At 38.9% G+C, this 23,974-nt stretch overlaps 2 protein-coding genes across 3 annotated transcripts; one reads left to right on the top strand and one right to left on the bottom strand.

Annotated features, from left to right (window-relative positions):
* Positions 1-700: 700 nt before the first annotated feature.
* LOC130723378 (auxin response factor 8-like) lies at positions 701-10,687 on the bottom strand. Of its 2 annotated transcripts, none has more exons than XM_057574394.1 (15): positions 10,424-10,687; positions 10,138-10,325; positions 9,801-9,916; positions 9,552-9,650; positions 9,151-9,207; positions 8,900-9,055; positions 8,737-8,821; positions 5,925-6,015; positions 5,667-5,831; positions 5,458-5,580; positions 4,400-4,475; positions 3,569-3,716; positions 1,748-2,760; positions 1,479-1,669; positions 701-1,052 (listed from the first exon to the last, which is right to left on the bottom strand). In XM_057574394.1, exons 2-15 carry the CDS (start codon positions 10,178-10,180, stop codon positions 872-874), a joined length of 2,544 nt encoding a protein of 847 aa, XP_057430377.1. In that variant the 5' UTR covers positions 10,181-10,325; positions 10,424-10,687; the 3' UTR covers positions 701-871. The 2 variants fall into 2 exon arrangements, with proteins under 2 accessions (XP_057430377.1, XP_057430376.1); XM_057574393.1 differs by having other exon boundaries at positions 10,517-10,687.
* Positions 10,688-16,116: 5,429 nt separating this feature from the next.
* LOC130724405 (uncharacterized) lies at positions 16,117-18,317 on the top strand. Its single transcript, XM_057575619.1, has 2 exons — positions 16,117-16,618; positions 17,379-18,317. The coding sequence occupies exon 2, from the start codon at positions 17,379-17,381 to the stop codon at positions 17,937-17,939; it is 561 nt and encodes a 186-aa protein (XP_057431602.1). The 5' UTR covers positions 16,117-16,618; the 3' UTR covers positions 17,940-18,317.
* Positions 18,318-23,974: the final 5,657 nt, after the last annotated feature.

Below are 23,974 nucleotides of genomic sequence, written 5' to 3'. Positions count from 1 at the left end.
TCGGTTTCTTCGTTTTAGCTTTGTTTCTTGCGATTTCTTCGCCCAGATCAGATATATGAAGGTCTAGGAGTGCTTTAAACATGTTATTTCATGGTTTGTGGAAACAATGAGGAGGCAACCACTGTCTTCTCCAGCGTAGGGACTTATTTTGATCAAACAAATTTTTCTAGGGACCCGGAATCGGAAAAAAAAATTTCAGGGACTTATTTTGATACGTGGTACAATTTCAGGGACCTACAGAGTATTTAAGCCTTTAAATTATTATATAAGTAGATTCATAATTTTTAAATAATAGAAGATGAAAATATAAAATTAGTCTATTATTATTAATAAATCAATATTTGTAAGTGAGTAGTTTATTTTACTATTTATGAATAATAATTTTATTTATTTTTTATTTTAGTTAAATTAATATTTTTATATTTATTAATTAATATTATTATAAATTATAAATTATATAATATTAAAATAAATTAATTTGAAGTTAAGATACTGAAAGAAAATATATAACTGATATCCTATCCTGTTCTATCCTAGCTCCCCCCTTAGGATAACTTTTACACATGATTGACAGGATAGGATAGGAGACAGGATAGTGTTATCCTATCCTGCTGGCGCAACAAACAACAGATAACAACAGGATATGATTATTATCCTGTCCTATCCTATCCTGTCCTGGTCACCAAACGAGCCCTAAAGCTTGTCCTAAGTTTCTTATCATAAATGTATATTTTGTTCATCAGTCCTGGTAGAAATAATAAAGATGATGAAAGTAGAACACATCATACACAGAATATCCCAACCGAAGTAATAAACATGCAGTAAGTTGTGGTGGCCATGGAACCTGAAGGAATACAATTATTAAATTATCTCAGTATTCAAGGGAGCCAATCGATGGCGGGCCCGAAACAATGAGGTGAGATTCTGCAACACTGCCATTGAGCCTTTGTCCTGAACTCGGAGCAATGGATTCCAACGCTTGATCTTCTCCCATTTTCTGAATATCTTCAGGTGAAAGTATTTTGATATACCAAACATTGTTGACAAATGATCTACAAGGACATGCAGAAAACATAACACCAACATTGAGAATGTCACCAAACACTACCCATGTGAAACAAATACCTAGCTATTCGTTTCTCAGTTTTCTAGATTTAAAAACTATTTTTAGAAGTAGAAAAAGAATTAAATGTTTTACAAAGTTGAAAGACATGTGACTTCAAAACTAAAAACAAAAGCAAAAAGCAGAAAACATCTTTGAGAGGTTTGAGATTTTAGTTTAAAAAACTAAAAATAAGAACAGTTTTTAAAATCAGTTCAAACGAGACGAGTTTTTCTCTCTTCTGTTCAAAAAAACTAAAACTATTTTACCAACAAGTAATCAAACAGGTCCTAAAGCACTTTAAAAAATAAGGATATAAAAACCACAAAACAAGTTCAATCAGTAAACCATAATGTTAAAGACACTTGGTACTTACTCCCAGGGATCGTCTCCAAGGAGAAGAACGTCATTCTCCCTGTCGACGAATACAAGCTGCCAGCCTGATCTAAGAGGGTCTTCCAACTTCCCCTCAATTCCAAACATCCGAGTCAACTCCTCGCGCAGCTCATGATAGCTGCTGAACCGCGAGATGTCAAGTGAGCGCCCAACTGACCCTGATTTGTAAACCTGTGAAATGACAGAATTAAACTACTAAATTGAATAGAACAAGGGCTGACAAAGCTGCATATTGCTTAAGAATCATACCTTGACAAATGTTTGACTCTGGTTTTGGGGGTCATCTTGCCCTGCACTTTGCAACAACTCTGATGAATCTTGCATGCAAGCATATAGAGAACCCTGGAATCCAGAATCCCCTAATAATGGCATTGTTGATGCATCAGTATCAGCTGATGAAGTGGTGTAACCAGGGACAGTGGTGGGGAGTAGAAGACCGGATGAATCAATATTGACACCAAATAGAGTAGAATTTTGAGTATCTGAATTACAATGTGGTGGCCCCATCGCAGAATCCTTCCCAGAATACGGTGAATGTGACATCGTACTGCTGAAGGAATTGACCTGCATGGGTGGATACTTTGGAGTCCATGATTGTTGGGGTAACTGGTCAGTTATCAAGGACTGACCGCTTCTGGATAAATTTAAGAGACCACCACTTCCTTCGGAACAAAGTGAACTAAGCAAATTTTGTCCTGGGGGAACTGAAGTGCTGAATTTTGAGCTCGAATCCAAGAAATCTGGTTTGGAATACGACGGAGAAGGCACTTGTCTCTGATTGAGCTGATCACTTTGAATTAAAAGTGTATCGCGATAGGTATGCTGCTGCTGCTGCTGCTGTGCTTGGACTTGTTGACTGTTATGTGGTTTCTGAAGGAGGTTCTGAGACAGGTTCTCTGTGAGTACTTGAGCTTGTGGCTGCAGCATATTAGAAGACACTGATTGTTGAATTGCATGCTGCTGCTGCTGCTGAAGTTGCAAAGGAGAATTACCATTTCCAGGCTGTTGAAGATAATTGAAAGGTTGTTGAAAATTCATCATTTGTGGCCTCATGAGATATCCGCTACCCGGGTCCTGCAAACCAGCTGCCAACATGGCTTGGTACTGTTGATTCTGATCATTTCCTAGTAAAGTTGGATCCAGTCTCTGCTGCATCCAGGGCAACATACCAGCAGCGCCTTGAAAATTTAGGGAATTAAATCCTTGATCTACAGGTCCACCTCTCAGCCACATTAGCCCGCTAGTTGCTTCGTCTCTGCCATCTGTAACAAAATCCTTGGTAAAGAGAGGAGACAAATGAAGAACCTCGAAATAACCATGGCCCTTTGCTTAGAAGGAGAGGAGGGTCTGAGAATCTTCCCAGCACCTAAAAGTGGATTAACAGCACAAAACCTAAGGGCCTGTTTTGTTTGATAAACGATTTTAGTTTTACTTTCCTATTTTCATTTAGAGGAGTGCTAGCAACACATTTTTTTGAACACTCTCACTCCCTGTGATTGGTTTATTACTTTCCTATTTTCATTTAGAGGAGTGCTAGCAACACATTTGTTTTGAACACTCTCTCACTCCCTATGATTGGTTTATTATAAGGAAAACGTCAACATATTTGCCTAAATTTTAAGAAAATGTGTTGACTTCTCAAAAAACAAATCAATCAATTGTGTTAAACTTGAAAGCACTTCTCTTTCGCTAATAACTTGAAAATTGCCCCTATTATCTTCACATTGTTCCCTAATTTAAAATATTTGTTCAGAGAATGGTAAATACATTTTCTTGCGCCTTGTAATCCTTTTCTTTTGGATAAAAGCTTTGCTTATTAAAAATACTGTATAGTATCTTACTACAAATATCAAATGCTTTCAATTGCATAAGATGTCATACCTAAAAGCATAAGTATCATTAAAAGACTTAGTTTACGGGAGGACATTTTGAACTCATTTTCATTCTTGGAGTGCCGATGTTATAACTTCAGTCCTACCTCCGAGACTACAGCTTGCTTATACCACACCCAACCCTCGATAGTTAGACCGAGGCCTATATATAAAAAGTCAGCATTCAGGAAAAGCATACCTTGCAAAGATGTGGTGCCAGGATGCCATGGACGTTTCAATCGGAGGGGAAATAATGATGGGTACATTGGAAATGTTGTTAAAGGCTCAATTTCCCATAACGACACTCGTGGCTGTCTCTCTCCTGCTGTTGATTCATCCCAACCAACCTTTCCACAATGTATAAAAGGAACAGGTAAGATAAATTCTTTAATACACTTGATAAAATTAAACTTTGAAAGGCTGAAAGTGAAACTACTAAAATGTTGCTGCAGATCAATCGTCCAGGATAATCACATAGTGTGTTGTACTTAACATTCTTTTTTAATGTTATCATAATAACAACAATAGTAAGTGGAAGTAGAACCAAAAAGTTGTAGAACAAGGGTACATGCAAGTATTATTAAAACAAAAGAACAGATCAAAATATAGTACAGTTCTTCAATTGTCCTAGGTTGGCTTATGTTTACAGATGTTATAGAAAGGACACTATGTAGGTTTAGATAAAAAAAGAACAGAGTTAATAAATCAGATTCCTAACAAGCTATACTTCCCAGACAATTTTGTTGACAGTAAACAAGGATTCTAGAATTCAGAAAACAAAAGTAGGGAAAAGAAATACCAAACAAATTTTCATTAGATTAGCATCGAAAAGTGCATTTATCTATTATGTTAAGATATCTAAGAAGACCACGTTCCTCCACCTTCCTCTTCAGACACAGTCCACAGAACAAGTTATATAATTGAAAAGTGGCATTAAATTATATACAGAAACAAAAGGTATTATATACACTGATATGCAATCTTTCACTGATATGTAGTCTTTCAAACATTACATTCAGGCCTTACTTACCTTGACAGAGCGCCAATGAGAATTCGGCCACCGAACAGTATCCAGATCGCTTATGCCAGTTATTGTACCCATGTACCTGCAAAATAAAGGTGATAAATGGATAAGTAAATGCAAAATAGTATGATATAGCACAAATGAGAACACTTCTCCACTAGGTTTTCCAGTAACTTCACATTGCATCCCCTAATTTTTATGTAGAGTGTCTCAGATTAAAAGAATAAAAAAGTAAGTTACAGGAACAGTACAGTTCCAGACTCCCTAAAAATAACATCTAGTAGTTGGTGTCCACTTTTCTCACATTGTAGATTTTGAAATTTTGGACTGATAACCATTTCTAAGCTGTTGCTGAAATGGCTTTTAAAACTATTCAAAGCATAGGTTTTTACTAGTTTATCAAGAAACTGGCATCTTTACATAGTATACATGCATATGAAATATTGATGGGAACCAGAATACAGAAATAGAGAACAAGGTATGAGAATAAGAAAACACTTTGATTAATACTGAAATAGAAGAAACAGAAATGCAATAGCTACTGCTATTGCCCCAGAGTAAGACTCCTGTAGAAGAAGAGACTCTCTTCACTCTACTCTTAACAACCTATTTTCCTCCATAACCATTCTCATTCTAACAGAAAGCTTATATGGGAATCTCACTCAGCCTTACGCACCTCACACACCCTTCCTCCCCGCAAAGGCCGTAACTAACTTGTGCCAGCTCACCCTCCTAAGATTCCCCTCTCTTATTCTTTCTCACATATACTTTCCATCCTTTGGGCCTGGTCTCATTGGCTGTGGCCCAACCATCACTAAGAGCTCTATCAAATATCAACCTTATTGTAGGGAAATACTAACTACTAGTACTACAATCCTGACTTATTTCAAAAGTTCAGCATCTGTGTTGTAATTATGTCTACCTCTGAAAATTACAATTAGTTGATCCAAGAGCTGCAGGGTATATATCTAGATTCTAGGGCTTCAAGAACAAAAATATAACATTTGCTAAAGGGAAAATAACAAATTCAGGATATATATATACATATATATATGCAACTGTACCTTCGGACACTTGACTCTTCTGTCTCAAAAAGCATCCTGAAGCGCATACCAACAGAAATACGCGTATGGTACACAGCTTTGACATATTTTGAAAGTGGTATGACAAACTCAGATGGACTAGCCCTGCACCCATGATATACTGTCAAATGAAGCATTATAATTTCTTACAACGAAGTATCTTAAGTAGAAATTTAAAAAACATTCACAACCTTGGATTAAAGAACACGGTAAAACAGCTATTAGTTGCTGCAGCATGGGCAGCAGCTGCAAGAAGTCCAATGTGCATACTATCACTGGATAGAACTGATGATGGCATTATAGTTTGTGGACGGTTGGCTCGACGTATTCCCAAAAAAAGCTGATTCTTCTCATTCCTATAGTGTAAGAACATGGAAAAAAACAAAAAATTAATATACAGCATTCAAGGGGAAGAAAAGGTTGCCAAAAGAGGTAATAGAAACAAATACCATATGAAAAGCACAGAATCTCCAGCTACGAGTCTCTTGGCGCTAACAAATATACTCCAGCCTGTTGTAAGAAGGTGTCGTTTTGGCTGTCCTGAAATGATATGCAAGTAACAAACACGTCAGGAAGGGCAGAAAATACCACAGAGCATAAATTTAGAGCTCATGTATCAGTAGTATGAATAATCATGACTCTAGTACACATCTCTAATTTACATGATACTAAATATCAAACAGTGCCAACCGTTTTAAATAAAAACAAGAGAATGAGTCAATCAAGTGTCTAGCCCAATCAACACAGAGAATCAATCAGTTGATCTAAAAATCAAGATAACTGGTTGAACCGATCCAAAATTGGTGATAAGAACTTATTTGAACCACTCATATTTTCTATTTTTTATTGTTAAAATTTGTAATTTAATCAAAAGTATTTTTTAAGTAAATAAAGGTCTAATGTAAGTTACAACGGCCCCTGTATGAGGTTTGATTGTTATTATTTATCTTTCTATTACATTCTTACCTTACACGACATATAATAAAGTTACTTAATGTTAATTTAAATTTTTACTAGACTTAACTTTCTTATCATTTTATGTTGGTTTATTATGTTACATATTATATAATATTAGCATATATATTTAATTATCACCTACTCAACCACGCCGAACTAATGAACAATGTTTCTGCTGGTTCAATGACCACTCTAGCTTTTAGAAAATGCTAATTTTGCAACAGTGAACTTAAAGTTTGGTGCTTTTGTTGTAAACTTGTAGTAGACAATGACTCTGAAGTTTGAAACAAAACAAACTGAAATAAACCAAAGGGGAATCAAAAAGATCAATTGAAACTACAAAACTTATACATTTACTGGCCCATATTCTCTTAAACAGTTCAACCACCAAATATTAAAAGAGTATTAAATAAGTTTCCCTGACATGAGATAATAATAAGGACAAGAACAAGACTGAAAAACTAATTTTTGGAACTACCTTTTCAGAAGCTAATGCTCCTAGTGGAAAGTTAGCTTAACTGGTTGCCATGTTTATAAAAATTGTCTAGTTTTTAAGAGTTAAAATGTACACAATTGGACCAATCCACAGCTTCCTTTTCAAATTCCATGAAATTGATCATTATGTGATTCCACTTGTGGCTAATTTGCAGGACATTTTCTAAAAGAGAACACAACTTCGACCGGATAAAGTTTATTCTGTTGGAATCTGGTTGAAACACTGTTTGTAATGTAGTTTAAGGCAAGTAGCAAAATTTTTTAAAAAAAAAAAAAAGCGCAGAATCTTTTACATATGAAAGATTTAGGGACAGATTTTTGGACTCCAGGAGACACAAGAAGTATTAGACAAAATCTCCATATTTATGAGGGAAGACAGAAATTCCTAACACTGCCATTATATTTCCTTTTAGCCAACATTCAGATTCAAATGACTCCGAAGCATAGTAGTCAATCCCGGTAGCGGCGCGTAGCGGACGGCCTCAAAAGTGGGATAGCTGGATAGCGCATAGCGACTAGCGAGATGGCTGCTATTCAGATTTTTTAATATATAAGTTTATATAATTAATAGTTTAATACTATATACATATAAATACCAAAAAATGTCAATAATGCCTAAAGTTCATAACATTCATAATAGCAATAAAAGTCATAAATCTTGAACAATAACACAACTAAACACCACTCTAAAGCAAGGTAAAAACTAAAAACAAGTTCAAGCCTCTAAGGCTTAAAGTGCCAAAACATGAACATGAACATTGAAATAAGAGTTCCTAGGCTCCTAGCAACATAAGAAATCATTCATTATCATCTTCTAGCACTGAAGGGTGGTCACTAGTGAAGGGTGGTCCCTAGTGAAGGATGGTCGCCGGAGAAGGGGGTGGTCCTTGGAGCTCCAAGGTGAGAGGGCAAAGTGAGTAGTGAGAAGAGGGAAGAGAAGGTCTCATTTGCAATTTTGAATGAAGAATGAAGCTTCACTCTTCCAAGTTTGACCTAAATTGGCACTGAGAAGTCCTAAAATGCCCCTAAAAAGGTTCCCCAACGATTTAAAACCGAGGGGCTTGAGTCATTTTCCCCTTCCTCCATATAGCGCCGCTATTTCCCACGATCTGCCGCTACAGCCGCTGTTGTGAGGTGCGCGCTATTTTATCTCAATAGCAACAAGGAGCCGCTTCGCTACCCCGCTATAGCGCGCTATTGACTACTATCCGAATGGGATTAGAATTTAGATCTTCATTGGAGTGGTAAGAGACTAGGAGCATATATCCCAAAGACTATAATTTCTACAATGATGTTAAACTTTCTGACAACAACAGCAAAGTCTCCTATTCAGCCCAACAACATGCTCATAATTCATGGTTAGAGCACTCGAGTTTGGGAATCATTGAAGCTCCTCAAGTAACAGCGACAACCACTATTGGACAGCGAAGTGTTTAAGGTTAACTAATTTTGTTTAAGCTGACTGATATTAGGATTTAGGATTTAGGATTGATTAGTGTTGACAAATAGCGGCACTATAGTGTAGCGCTCTGAGGGCTCACCGCTATTCCGCTATTTGCCACTATTGTCCGCTACTTTCCCTATGAGGACTTGAAATAGAGGATTTTTGGCTTTCCACGATCCGCAATCCGCGATTAACAACACTGGTCTTGAAGCTGACGGACTAACCAAACACATTTGATAAACTATAGGAAACTACCAAAGGAAAAGGTAAGCAACAAGTAAATATATTTTGCTATAGTATTCTTCAATACAATAAAATCCACACCATAGAATGAAAAGATCATAACATTGGAGTTAGAATCCTACCCCGAAAAATATGTCTAAACTTCCATTCAACATCATGGAGATCCCTAGCAATTAGTTCTTGTGCAGGTGGTTGCTGGGAGAAATCCTGTATAGCTCAAATATAAGATGAAAATGCATCTATTTCCTTCTAGAGTCAAACACAAAAGCAACAAGTGATTTCTACCAGAGGAGGGAAAACTTTCTCAGCTGCACGACGAGGAACAGAGAACCCTCCATGTGTACTGGTGTCACTGGCGGTTAAAGTCTTGCAAAAATAATTCGAAGGCTGCTTACTTGGAAGGCCCAATTCCATAGGAAGAAATGTATCCTTTTGCTCTTCCTGTATCAACAGATAAAAATACAAATTTTGATCCAAGAAACATAAAGAGAGGTTCATAATGCATAAAACAAGCTGCTTAAACAACAGCAGGATACCGGAGTCAACGGCTGCAGTGTCATTTGAGCATACACTTCATCTGTTTCAACATCTGCCTGAAAATCAAAACATGCTCCAGTACACAGGGTTTACTCTTAAAGGTAAGCAACCATAACTCAACTATAAAGAATGAATGCATGATTGGATACACGGTGCAAATCCATAGTGAGACCAAAATCATGGTGGACAGTTGTAAAAGCTAATGGAAGTTGCTCCTCCTGTCCACCGTGATTTTGGCTTTGGCTTCACCGTGGTTTTCCACTATGTATCCAAGGACCAAAATCATGGTGGACAGTTGCAAAAGCTAATGGAAGTTGCTCTTGTCCACCATGATTTTGGCTTTGACTTCACCCTGGTTTTCCACTATGTATCCAAACATGCACTGAGATAATATACCCACATGCATTGTGACATTGTGAAGTTGGCAGATCAATTGAGGTGGTAAGCTTGGGTAATTGGGCATGTGCCCATCAACTTCTCTTTTAGTAGTGGCAGAAACCTGGAATCAACATTCAACATGTACATCTCATTTTACATTTATAGAAGTGTTTTTTTTCTTTCAAAATCAAACTTGGTAGAAACATATTGTATCTTCTGTCGCATAGAAATTGAAACCATCTTGAATGTAAAGTAGGGGATAGCAAGAAACCTGCTCACTATGACCCTGGGGGAAGTAAACCACACGAGTCCCCGCAGTTGGTAGGGACACCAGGGGCCCCGCGCATGCATGCCATAGCTCAGAATTCAGACACTTCTTCTCCCCTCCTACCATCATTACACTCACATCAAATTATCAAAAAGAGAAAATGAAGAAAAAAAATTACAAGTAAAAATGTTGAAGCAACACAAAAGGGGTATGTATGATAGGGACAACCAAAACTTATACACATGTATGTGACTAGAAGCCAAAGTAGGAACTCAGAATGCTTGCTCAATTTCTTTTATTAAAAGGGGGAATAAAAAAGGAGAAGAATTAGAAGGGTTACCTTCTTGTCCCTGCTGACCCAACCCTGATGTTGAAAGCTTCATTTCATCTATCTAGCTTTACCTTTGAAAAACACACACTCTATTTGGCAATCACATAAATACATAAAACCCTAGCTGAAAGCAACAAGTAACTTCAATTTCCTTCTTCAAGCCATTGCTGCATTCCCCAATATCTTCTTCACTGTCACTGCCAATGCAATCCATACCCCAAAACCAACATCAGCTTTAAAAAATTAAATTCAGAACAACAACAACAACAACAACAACCAGTGTCCAGAAAACCACCCCAACAAACAGCAGGGAGGAGCAAAAGGGTTTGTTTATTAACCCTTGTAGTGGAAATTTTCAAGCAAACCCAGAAACCCAATTGGAGTTAACCTGCAAGAGTGGCGGCACAGTCTCCAAGATCAGCATGAAAGCTAGCAGTGCAGTGGTGAAATGAAAGTAAAGGCAGGACCAGGACCCTCTTGCTATCACTGTCGATTGAGAGAGGAGTTTGTGTGAGACACAGTGAGTGAGTGATGAGAGTGAGAGAGAGAGAGAGAAAGGGAAAGGAAAAGTGTTTGCGGTATATATAAGGGGGGCCCGACCAAGGTGGACATGGATGCAGTAGAGAGAGAAAGGTGAGGTTTGAGAGTCATGTTTTGGAGAAACGTGGACCGTTGGATGATCCGTACGTGGAGATTTTGACCGTTGATGTTGTTTGATGTGACAGCAGGCATGTGGCTCCATCCTTCACACGTCGCTGTCAGAAGTACGGAGTATTAAGGTGAGAGGAAATTATTGCCTTAAAATAATGGAATCAAATGTTTTTTAAGAAATAAAATATCTGCAAGAGAGAGAAAGTTACGGTGTGGGTAAGCGCCTGCTACGCAAATGGATGTCAATGGTAATAATAAGCAATAGCCAAAGGTTAATCCATTATTACCATGGGTGCTTCGTGTTATCTAGTGGTTTATTTGGGTGAGAGAGAAAGAAAAAAAAGAAAGAAGATAAGCAAATGTGAGAAAATTGAGTAAGTTTTATAGGTCACTTATATGATAAAAATAGAGAAAAAAAAATTAATTGCCAAAAAGGGTTAAAAAAACAGTATTTACAGAAATGGTGTGAATTTGGCAAGTTGGGGGCTTGGTGGCAAGGGTGTGGGCTTCACTCCATGCTTTGCGAATCTTTAGGGGAATTCGCCCCACACGACGTGCATCCCTTAATGGGAATTTGCCCCCTCCCTTACTAAGGGAATTTGTCGAATTTGGCATGTAAGTGACATAAAGTGGATTCGCTTGACATGGGGCGTACTCATGACCATTGAATGTGCTTTGATCGAGGCTAAATCCGATCAAACACGTGCAGGTTCAACAGGGCAGGGACAACGACATTAATGGGGGACGTGATGGAATGTAGGAGGCGAATTCAATAAATTCGCTTTAATGGGGGCGAATTCAGTATACTTCGGACATTATAAAATGATGATGCGAACTTATGATGCAACAATCAAACTTACATTCGGGAAAAAAAACTTTGTTGAGCTCCTTCTAAAATCTTGAAGATGAATCAAGTAATTGCTTTTGTCTGTTACAACGGTAGAGCTTACCAGGGTAATGAAGGTGTGATGTTTGAAGGCCCGAAGAAGACAATGCATATGAAACGCAACATCACATTCAACAACTTGAAGAAGAAAATTCATGCGAAATTGAAGCTCCAAAGTAACCAAGTTATTTCTTATGTGACCTTTAGGTATTTGTCTTCATATAATCCAGTTCAATATACAGGTCTTGAGATAGTGGATATTGATGATGTGGCGATCATGTTGGACGTATTTACTCAGTAGTCTGCCCAGTAGTCAATGGTGAGCTTCCCGTATTCCCACCAAACACCGCAACCTTAAATGAAAACGTAAACACAGAAAAATGTCATACCAACACTAATAACAATATTAAACCAAACCACCCACTAGCAAGTAGCAACTGTAACACCCTCTAAACCCCGCATAATAATATATCATAAATAAGAGTAAAATGCATAACACAGGGGGTGTCACACTTATTCTCCAGAAACATAAATCAAAACACCTGTCATGCTCATAATAAATATATAAATTTTCCAACTTTAATGTCGCAACATCATATGCATAGCACAGCGGATTTATTTCAACTACAAAATTTAACATAAAGAGAGTTCATAGGTAACTCTTAACATCAAGGTACAAAACTAAACGTTTCCCGGTGTTACATAACAGAGCATGACTCCCCTAACTAAACCGTAAATGAAAGACTAGCTCCTCCAACTAACCCTCGCGAGAAGCTCCACTATCTTCGGTACCTGAGCGATGTCGCATAGAGCATCATTCCAACAGAAGGGTGAGAACTCATATCATATGGATAAGCATAATAATAAATAATGTAAAAGCTTATCTATGCTCCACATAAATTACTCACATTCACTAACAAATAATAAATTATGTAATTTTAACATAATTAATCAAGTTCACAGTTAAGGCAAATACTCCATAAATTATAGCTCAATTAGAACATATATAATAGTCTCTAATTACCAGTTTACCACCATATCAAATCTCTCCAAAAATATCACCATAACACATATGACTCAAGTGAGACCCGTGCAAATGCCTTTGGTACCAAAGTTGTTATCCTTAGCGGTATCACCGCGTCCACTCCAGACAGATAACCACCAATAAAGCCCTCGCTCTAGGCTTCAAAACCACTCCAGTTTTGGGACAAGTCACTAGCCTCCACGAGAACTAGCAAACATTGCATCTTGACAACTATGCAGTGTATTGTGCAAAACTCAACTAACATATGCATATTCAGACCATCTCCAAGTCCTAATTATTTTAGCATATTCATCACCAGTTGCACAAAACACATATTACATGTTATCAATTATACAACTTGCAATCACAACAACTTAGCATCTCAAACATAACATCAATTCAGAAACAACATCATATAATGATTATTAAAAATAGATGTAAATTAAATATAATTCATATATAACAGGTTCTGCAACTATTTCCTAAAGACTGGATTTCTCTCTAAATTTTCCCAAAAACTCGCGACATGCTCATACTCGCCATCTCGCGACATCTCACTGCACAACTCGCCATGTCGCGACATCTCACGACATCTCCCTACGCAACTCGCCATGTCGCTGAATAACTCGCCATGTCGCGACATCTCACGACATCTCCCTACGCAACTCGCCATGTCGCGACATCTTGCGACATCTTCCTGCGCAACTCGCCATGTGCGCGCACCACACATCTAATGAACTATTAAACTGATGTAAATTATCAAATATACTTAGAAAAATCTAATATTTTTATCATGGTTCCGTATACACGTTTTGTAAACCTCTATAAATTTTCAAGTCACAATTCGAAGTACAAAAATCAGGAAAAATCGTACACTAACCGCAGTTCGTAAGAAACTGGACAGCTTAACCTATACTCACTAAAATACACATAACTCGAGCTACAGACGTCGGAATGACGTGAAACCAATGGCAAAAGTTTCGTAACAGAAAAACCTACAACTTTTCTGAAGACTACTTCTTCAAATCCGGCCACTAACATAGCACGAAAAAGGGTACAAGAGAACGTAAATTTCTGCGCATCATGCAAGCCTATCATCTACCCCCAAAATCATCTAAAAGCCAAACCCTAACTATTTCAATTTGGGAATTGTTGCAACCTAGGGTTCCTAAATCATGCTTTCTATCATTATCCACTATCATACCAATCCATAAAACATGAATTCAAACCCTTACCTCTTGTAGATCAGTTCTAAGTTTTCTCCTCTTTTCTCCTCTCCTTCTCTGCTTTCACGTGTTTCTTGTTCTGCTTCTCTTCTAATCCTTATTTTTTTTCTTTTCTTTCTTTCTATTTCACTCCTAACCCTTAAATAGCCATACAATGAGCCCCACTCTCAATTACTCACACTAAACCCTAAAACCTTATTTATCTATATCACATAATCACTTAATTATCTAACAAAATCACTTAATTACCATATACCATAATACTAATTAAAATAAAATAATAAATAACCTAATAACAGAAAATGGGGTGTTACAACTCTCCCCCACTTGAGAATTTTCGCCCTCGAAAATTGCCTTAAACGAACAACTCGGGATAGGAATTCCAAAACAGTATCGATTGTGTCATAAACACATATCGAATACAAAAAGAATTCGACATGCTAATAACCCTAGACTACTGACCAATCATGCTCTGATACCACTAATGTAACACCCTCTAAACCCCGCATAATAATATATCATAAATCAGAGTAAAATGCATAACACAGAGGGTGTCACACTTATTCTCCATAAACATAAATCAAAACACCTATCATGCTCATAATAAATATATAAATTTTCCAACTTTAATGTCGCAACATCATATGCATAGCACAGCGGATTTATTTCAACTCCAAAATTTAACACAAAGAGAGTTCATAGGTAACTCTTAACATCAAGGTACAAAACTAAACGTTTCTCGGTGTTACATAACAGAGCATGACTCCCCTAACTAAACCGTAAATGAAAGACTAGCTCCTCCAACTAACCCTCGCGAGAAGCTCCACTATCTTCGGTACCTGAGCGATGTCGCATAGAACATCATTCCAACAGAAGGGTGAGAACTCATATCATATGGATAAGCATAATAATAAATAATGTAAAAGCTTATCTATGCTCCACATAAATTACTCACATTCACTAACAAATAATAAATTATGTAATTTTAACATAATTAATCAAGTTCACAGTTAAGGCAAATACTCCATAAATTATAGCTCAATTAGAACATATATAATAGTCTCTAATTACCAGTTTACCACCACATCAAATCTCTCCAAAAATATCACCATAACACATATGACTCAAGTGAGACCCGTGCAAATGCCTTTGGTACCAAAGTTGTTATCCTTAGCGGTATCACCGCGTCCACTCCAGACAGATAACCACCAATAAAGCCCTCGCTCTAGGCTTCAAAACCACTCCAGTTTTTGGACAAGTCACTAGCCTCCACGAGAACTAGCAAACATTGCCTCTTGACAACTATGCAGTGTATTGTGCAAAACTCAACTAACATATGCATATTCAGACCATCTCCAAGTCCTAATTATTTTAGCATATTCATCACCAGTTGCACAAAACACATATTACATGTTATCAATTATACAACTTGCAATCACAACAACTTAGCATCTCAAACATAACATCAATTCAGAAACAACATCATATAATGATTATTAAAAATAGATGTAAATTAAATATAATTCATATATAACAGGTTCTGCAACTATTTCCTAAAGACTAGATTTCTCTCTAAATTTTCCCAAAAACTCGCGACATGCTCATGCTCGCCATCTCGCGACATCTCACTGCACAACTCGCCATGTCGCGACATCTCACGACATCTCCCTACGCAACTCGTGTAAGACCCGGTGATTTATTTATGTTTTGTATTATTGAAGAATAATATAAAGTACGATGTTTTATTCGGTAAGGAGAAATTACTGATAAATTGTTACTATATCGGCTGTATAGTAATTTATTACGTAATTAATTATTACGTAAGGCGCGAGTAGTCGATATGCATGCATGCACATGCATGAAATTCGAGTAGTGCATAGAATATGCATAAAAGGGAATTTTCGAGACTTATATCTATTATATTGGAGGAGGAGATTTACTTATTTATTTGTTAAGTAAATATAAAGTGTTTTGGAGTTTTTATTTAAATAATTTTTTTAATTGGATTTAATGTTATTTTGGAAATAAGAAAAGAAAAAAAAAGAATTGAAGATATATTTTCTTCTAGGGAGTGGCCGAAACTTTGTTAGGATAATGGTTTGGTTTTTCAAATTTGAAAATTATTTCCATGTGTTTAGTGTTTTAATAATAATAAAAAAAAAAAACAAATATCCTAACAAACTAGAAGGGGGGACGGCCAAGGTTGTTAGAGGGAATTTAGGGGAGTTTGTTACTTGCTTAGTGGAAAAGTAATTAATTTGAATAAAAATTAATTAAAATTATATTTTTGCCCTTGGGCTTGGGCTAAAATTAAGGGTTTTATCGTATTTTTACCTCCACATCCTCCACTATAAATAGGAGTCTCTAGTGAAGGGAAAATCACAACTCAGAGCTCTCCAAATTTTTGTGAGTCTCTATCTCTCCCTCTCCAGAGTTCTTCTTGACCTCTATAGGAAATAATTCCTATAGTAACTAAGCTCTGCTTCCTTCGGGAAGTAGTGAACTCAAGTATTTTTTCTTCTTGTTTACAAGAAGAAGATGAAATATTGTTTGGTTTTAGGGGATGGGGTTCGAATATTTGAAGGGGGGAAATGATGCTCCTTTTTCCTTCAAATTCTAACCCTAGTTTGTTGGTCCGTGCAGGTTCGCGCACGGAAAGGTTAGATCGAACGTACTCGATCTCGCGTGGAAAGCGTAGCCAAGGTGAGGGCACTTCCGTCTAGAGAAGTCTTACTGCTTTCCTGCATGTGAAGTTGTATGCGAGTGTGGTTGATAACATGCTTAGTATTAGTATTCAATATTATGCTAAGTGATGATATGATGTATGATTTATTACTAAGTTAATATGATAAATTCTTAGTATGCTATAAAACTAGTTAGTTGATGTATGCTAGTTCAAGTATGCCTTATTTGCTAAGTGAAATTATGCATGATGTTATTTAATTTCAATAACATGAGATAAAATGCCTGTCTATTTACTTGAAGTAGTAACATGAGACTAGGATTTTATGATGTTTACTCGCATGCAAGTAAATTATGATTAGTGGAACATAGGTCTGGTTAGGACTATGAACCATGAGAACAGTGGTTCCGTTAGAGACAAAACAGATAACTTGCACGCGAGGGTGAATGCGGTTTGAACCGTGATGTTATGACTTGTGGGTGTCTGACCCATGGTGTGCTGTGGTCGTTCCAAGGAACGCCATGATGATGTGAGCTTTGCTCATGGTGTTGTTCGTCTGCTGGACGAATGGTGTTGGATCCAAGGTGAAAGGTGGTTGTGTGAAAAGTGAGGACGCATAGACTAACTGAAACTTAGGCTATGTGATTAACCTTTTAGTTATTCTGTTGATTAATGATGATATTATATTGTCTATAACATGCTAGAGACTAGAGATATTTGAGAGTCAGAAGTTGACCCTCTCTATTTGCTATTTGTTGTTTGGGCGCTTAACGCCAACAGATGGTGATCCGGAAGGAGCTAGTGGATCAGGACTGGGAGATTTATCTCCATAGTTTTGATGAGGACACGGCCTGGGGTGTCGACTACCGCCAGGAGAAGAACGTGTACGTCGGCGGCGCGACCATCTTCAAAAGAGACCAAGCTGGGCAGATTGTTGAGACTCAGCCTATCAGAGGGAAGATTCGGTTTCCTCACGCACCCTTCCGTTTTGGACTCCCCTTAGGGATGGAATTTCTCAGCGGTTCGGAGTCGGACCCTAGTGAGGGGCCAGGCTACGAGTCAGGCGAGGGGAGCGAGCCTTCAGTGACTTCCGAGTACTGGAATCCGACAGAGGGACTTTTGGTGCCGAAGGAGGAGCCGGTGAGCCCCATTGCACCACCCGAGCAAGAGCTGAATCAGGGACTCATGGATCCCGTACCATTAGGGTTTGGGTGGAGCTTGGAGGCATTGAGGCAGTGGAACCTGGACATGAAAGTTGAGCTTCCGAAGCCAGGAGAGGAGACGCCGGAGCCTTCCAACATGTGGGCCAGAGAAGATGCAGACTGCAACGAGTGGCCTTGATTGGGTTGAGAGCGCTGTTTTATTATTGGAGCTTTTATTTTACTTTGAAGTACTTGTAGTTGATTTTCAAATGTAAACAATTTTGTCAGATTACTAGGGTGGTTTTGTTTACACACATGGGTGTGGCCACCGTACATTATTTCAGTTATTGGATTTATATCAATCGTTCGTTTTCCTTACTCGCACGTTTGTTTATTTGATTTATATTTAACGCTGAGAACTTTCGTAATAATTGGATCTTTGTCATTTAATGAAGATTAATAAATGGACGGCGAAAATTCTTTGTGAAAATCATGATTTTTGGTTTTTCGTGACGTCCGAGAAATCGGGGCGTTACATTGTGGTATCAGAGCTCCGGTTGAGAAACCAGAGCACTAAGGGTTTTGGGTTTACGAGTTTCCGAACTCGTTGGTGTTTTTGTTTTTGATAAAGATGTTTTCAAAGCTTCACGGTGAGATTGGGTAGACTTGTTTGCGAAGATGTTTGCTTGGCTGTGAGATTGTCTGTAGTTAGTATCATTGCCGTGATACTTGAGACTAAGTGTTTGATTATATTAAGATGTTTGAACTCTGAGATCGATTGATGGAATGTCAATCGAAGGAAGAGTGGGCTTTGGAATCCCTTTTGCGCCCCAAGGTGTACGCCTGTGTGCGTTTGTGTGCACCAGTGCTGTTGGTGAAGCAAAAGGATGGAAGGTCCAGACTATGTGTGGACTACCGACAACTCAACAAAGTGATCGTGAAGAATCGTTATCCGATCCCTCGGATAGATGATTTGATGGATCAACTTCGGGGTGCTGTTGTTTTCTCGAAGATAGATATGAAGTCAGGATATCACCAGATCCGTGTCAAGGAGGTTGACATCCAGAAGACCGCATTCAAAACTCGATGCGGGCATTATGAGTACCTTGTGATGCCATTCGGAGTTACCAATGCACCCGTTGTATTCATGGACTACATGAACCGTGTGTTCAGGCCATTCCTGGACAAGTTCGTGGTGGTATTCATCGATGACATCCTAATCTACTCGAAGAGTAGAGAGGAACATGAGGAGCATCTACGCCTGGTGTTGGGCGTGTTGCGAGAGAACCAGCTATATGCTAACGGCTCAAAGTGTGAGTTCTGGATGGAGGAGGTGAAATTTTTGGGGCATGTCATATCAAGTCAGGGTGTGGCAGTGGACCCTAGCAAGATTGAGACGATTCTGTCATGGGAGCAACCTAAGACGGCAAGCGACATCAGAAGCTTTGTTGGGCTTGCTGGCTACTATAGACGATTCGTCAAAGATTATGCAAAGTTGACTTCGCCGTTGACCCAGTTGACGAAGAAAAATCAACCGTTTGCGTGGACGGAGAAGTGTGAGGCTAGTTTCCAGGAGTTGAAGAAGCGGCTGACCACCGCACCCATACTAGCTTTACCTAAGGAAGGAGAACCTTATGACGTGTACTGTGATGCGTCACACAATGGTTTGGGGTGTGTAATGATGCAAGATAAGAAAGCAATTGCCTATGCTTCAAGGCAATTGAAGACTCATGAGAAGAACTACCCCACACATGACTTGGAGTTGGCTGCCATAGTTTATGCTCTCAAGATTTGGAGACACTATCTCTATGGCAGTACGTTCACGATCTATAGTGATCACAAGAGTTTGAAGTACTTGTTTGATCAGAAGGATCTGAACATGAGGCAGAGACGGTGGATGGAGTTTCTGCAAGACTATGAGTTCTCATTACAGTATCATCCGGGGAAGACCAATGTTGTAGCTGATGCTCTGAGTCGAAAGGCTATACATGTATCCTCGTTGATGGTCAAGGAGTTAGAATTGTTGGAGGCTTTCCGTGATCTGAGTTTGAATGTTGAACTCGCACCGGGGAAGCTGAGCTTTGGAATGGTGACGGTGTCTAGTGGACTCTTGGATGAGATAAAGTCGAAACAAGAGACCGATGAAGGGTTGATTGAATGGCGCAAGCTTGTGGTACAAGGAAAAGCGTCTGAGTTCGCTATTGGGAACAACAATATTCTGCGTTGTAAGGGACGAGTTTGTGTACCCAATGATGCAGTAATGAGGAAGCTGATCTTGGATGAAGGTCACAAAAGCAGATTGAGTATTCATCCGGGGATGAATAAGATGTATCAGGACTTGAAACTTCATTTCTGGTGGCCTGGGATGAAGAAACAAGTAGCTGAGTATGTGTCGACATGTTTGACGTGTCAGAAGGCGAAGGTGGAACATCAGAAACCAGCAGGAAAGCTGCAGTCATTGGATGTCCCGGAGTGGAAATGGGATAGCATTTCCATGGACTTCGTGACGGCGTTGCCGTTTACACGAAGGAAGTTCGATGCAATTTGGGTTGTAGTTGATCGATTGACGAAGACTGCTCACTTCGTGCCAATCAATCTGAACTACAAGGTAGAGAGGTTGGCGGAGATATACATTGCTGAGATTGTACGCTTGCACGGTGTGCCATCTAGCATTGCGTCGGACAGAGACCCGAGGTTTACCTCGCGTTTCTGGGAAGCTTTGCAGCGGGCTTTGGGAACCAGGTTGAAATTGAGTTCCGCTTATCATCCACAGACGGATGGGCAAACCGAGAGGACCATCCAATCCTTGGAGGATTTGCTAAGAGCTTGTGTACTGGATCACAAAGGCAGCTGGGATGAGATGTTGCCATTGATCGAGTTCACTTACAACAACAGCTTTCATGCAAGCATAGGGATGGCGCCTTATGAAGCGTTGTATGGTCGGAGGTGCCGTACACCCTTGTGCTGTCATCAAGATGGGGAGAACTTGATTGTTGGACCTGAATTAGTCCAGAAAACCACAGAAGAGGTGAAGCGAATCCAAGAGAAGATGAGGGTTTCGCAGAGTCGACAGAAAAGTTATGCTGACAATCGCAGGAAGGAGTTGGAGTTTCAAGCTGGAGATCATGTCTTCTTGCGGGTTACCCCGATGACAGGTGTCGGAAATGCGATCAAGTCAAAGAAGCTTACTCCAAAGTTTATCGGACCGTACCAAATTACGGAGCGTGTTGGACCCGTGGCGTATAGGATTGCCTTACCGCTGTTCCTATCCAACATACATGATGTGCTGCATGTGTCGCAACTTCGGAAGTATATGGCTGACGATTCTCATGTGATTGAACCTGATGATATTCAGCTGAAGGATGATCTAACGATGGAGATGCCGCCCATCAAGATCGTCGACAAAAGCACCAAACGCTTGAGGAACAAGGAAGTATCCTTAGTGAAGGTTGTATGGAATCAAGCTACGGGCGATGCGACTTGGGAATTAGAGGATAAAATGCGGGAATCACATCCCGAGTTGTTTGTAGACCCTTAAGTTTCGAGGTCGAAACTATTTTAAGGGGGGGAGTATTGTAAGACCCGGTGATTTATTTATGTTTTGTATTATTGAAGAATAATATAAAGTACGATGTTTTATTCGGTAAGGAGAAATTACTGATAAATTGTTACTATATCGGCTGTATAGTAATTTATTACGTAATTAATTATTACGTAAGGCGCGAGTAGTCGATATGCATGCATGCACATGCATGAAATTCGAGTAGTGCATAGAATATGCATAAAAGGGAATTTTCGAGACTTATATCTATTATATTGGAGGAGGAGATTTACTTATTTATTTGTTAAGTAAATATAAAGTGTTTTGGAGTTTTTATTTAAATAATTTTTTTTAATTGGATTTAATGTTATTTTGGAAATAAGAAAAGAAAAAAAAAAAGAATTGAAGATATATTTTCTTCTAGGGAGTGGCCGAAACTTTGTTAGGATAATGGTTTGGTTTTTCAAATTTGAAAATTATTTCCATGTGTTTAGTGTTTTAATAATAAAAAAAAAACAAATATCCTAACAAACTAGAAGGGGGGGACGGCCAAGGTTGTTAGAGGGAATTTAGGGGAGTTTGTTACTTGCTTAGTGGAAAAGTAATTAATTTGAATAAAAATTAATTAAAATTATATTTTTGCCCTTGGGCTTGGGCTAAAATTAAGGGTTTTATCGTATTTTTACCTCCACATCCTCCACTATAAATAGGAGTCTCTAGTGAAGGGAAAATTACAACTCAGAGCTCTCCAAATTTTTGTGAGTCTCTATCTCTCCCTCTCCAGAGTTCTTCTTGACCTCTATAGGAAATAATTCCTATAGTAACTAAGCTCTGCTTCCTTCGGGAAGTAGTGAACTCAAGTATTTTTTCTTCTTGTTTACAAGAAGAAGATGAAATATTGTTTGGTTTTAGGGGATGGGGTTCGAATATTTGAAGGGGGGAAATGATGCTCCTTTTTCCTTCAAATTCTAACCCTAGTTTGTTGGTCCGTGCAGGTTCGCGCACGGAAAGGTTAGATCGAACGTACTCGATCTCGCGTGGAAAGCGTAGCCAAGGTGAGGGCACTTCCGTCTAGAGAAGTCTTACTGCTTTCCTGCATGTGAAGTTGTATGCGAGTGTGGTTGATAACATGCTTAGTATTAGTATTCAATATTATGCTAAGTGATGATATGATGTATGATTTATTACTAAGTTAATATGATAAATTCTTAGTATGCTATAGAACTAGTTAGTTGATGTATGCTAGTTCAAGTATGCCTTATTTGCTAAGTGAAATTATGCATGATGTTATTTAATTTCAATAACATGAGATAAAATGCCTGTCTATTTACTTGAAGTAGTAACATGAGACTAGGATTTTATGATGTTTACTCGCATGCAAGTAAATTATGATTAGTGGAACATAGGTCTGGTTAGGACTATGAACCATGAGAACAGTGGTTCCGTTAGAGACAAAACGGATAACTTGCACGCGAGGGTGAATGCGGTTTGAACCGTGATGTTATGACTTGTGGGTGTCTGACCCATGGTGTGCTGTGGTCGTTCCAAGAAACGCCATGATGATGTGAGCTTTGCTCATGGTGTTGTTCGTCTGCTGGACGAATGGTGTTGGATCCAAGGTGAAAGGTGGTTGTGTGAAAAGTGAGGACGCATAGACTAACTGAAACTTAGGCTATGTGATTAACCTTTTAGTTATGTTCTGTTGATTAATGATGATATTATATTGTCTATAACATGCTAGAGACTAGAGATATTTGAGAGTCAGAAGTTGACCCTCTCTATTTGCTATTTGTTGTTTGGGCGCTTAACGCCAACAGATGGTGATCCGGAAGGAGCTAGTGGATCAGGACTGGGAGATTTATCTCCATAGTTTTGATGAGGACACGGCCTGGGGTGTCGACTACCGCCAGGAGAAGAACGTGTACGTCGGCGGCGCGACCATCTTCAAAAGAGACCAAGCTGGGCAGATTGTTGAGACTCAGCCTATCAGAGGGAAGATTCGGTTTCCTCACGCACCCTTCCGTTTTGGACTCCCCTTAGGGATGGAATTTCTCAGCGGTTCGGAGTCGGACCCTAGTGAGGGGCCAGGCTACGAGTCAGGCGAGGGGAGCGAGCCTTCAGTGACTTCCGAGTACTGGAATCCGACAGAGGGACTTTTGGTGCCGAAGGAGGAGCCGGTGAGCCCCATTGCACCACCCGAGCAAGAGCTGAATCAGGGACTCATGGATCCCGTACCATTAGGGTTTGGGTGGAGCTTGGAGGCATTGAGGCAGTGGAACCTGGACATGAAAGTTGAGCTTCCGAAGCCAGGAGAGGAGACGCCGGAGCCTTCCAACATGTGGGCCAGAGAAGATGCAGACTGCAACGAGTGGCCTTGATTGGGTTGAGAGCGCTGTTTTATTATTGGAGCTTTTATTTTACTTTGAAGTACTTGTAGTTGATTTTCAAATGTAAACAATTTTGTCAGATTACTAGGGTGGTTTTGTTTACACACATGGGTGTGGCCACCGTACATTATTTCAGTTATTGGATTTATATCAATCGTTCGTTTTCCTTACTCGCACGTTTGTTTATTTGATTTATATTTAACGCTGAGAACTTTCGTAATAATTGGATCTTTGTCATTTAATGAAGATTAATAAATGGACGGCGAAAATTCTTTGTGAAAATCATGATTTTTGGTTTTTCGTGAC

The sequence above is a fragment of the Lotus japonicus genome, chromosome 6, assembly GCF_012489685.1.
Source record: "Lotus japonicus ecotype B-129 chromosome 6, LjGifu_v1.2".
Lineage (NCBI taxonomy): Eukaryota > Viridiplantae > Streptophyta > Magnoliopsida > Fabales > Fabaceae > Lotus > Lotus japonicus.
This window is presented reverse-complemented; position numbering and strand designations above follow the sequence as displayed.

Excerpts from the sequence above, each read along its gene's own strand:
- LOC130723378 (XM_057574394.1), bottom strand. The coding sequence starts at position 10,180 with ATGAAGCTTTCAACATCAGGGTTGGGTCAGCAGGGACAAGAAG. Across the intron at positions 9,917-10,137 it reads GGGTCAGCAGGGACAAGAAG|GAGGGGAGAAGAAGTGTCTG; the intron begins GTAACCCTTCTA and ends TAATGATGGTAG. Across the intron at positions 3,717-4,399 it reads CTCATTGGCGCTCTGTCAAG|GTTGGTTGGGATGAATCAAC; the intron begins GTAAGTAAGGCC and ends CATTGTGGAAAG.
- LOC130724405 (XM_057575619.1), top strand. The coding sequence starts at position 17,379 with ATGGTGATCCGGAAGGAGCTAGTGGATCAGGACTGGGAGATTTATCTC.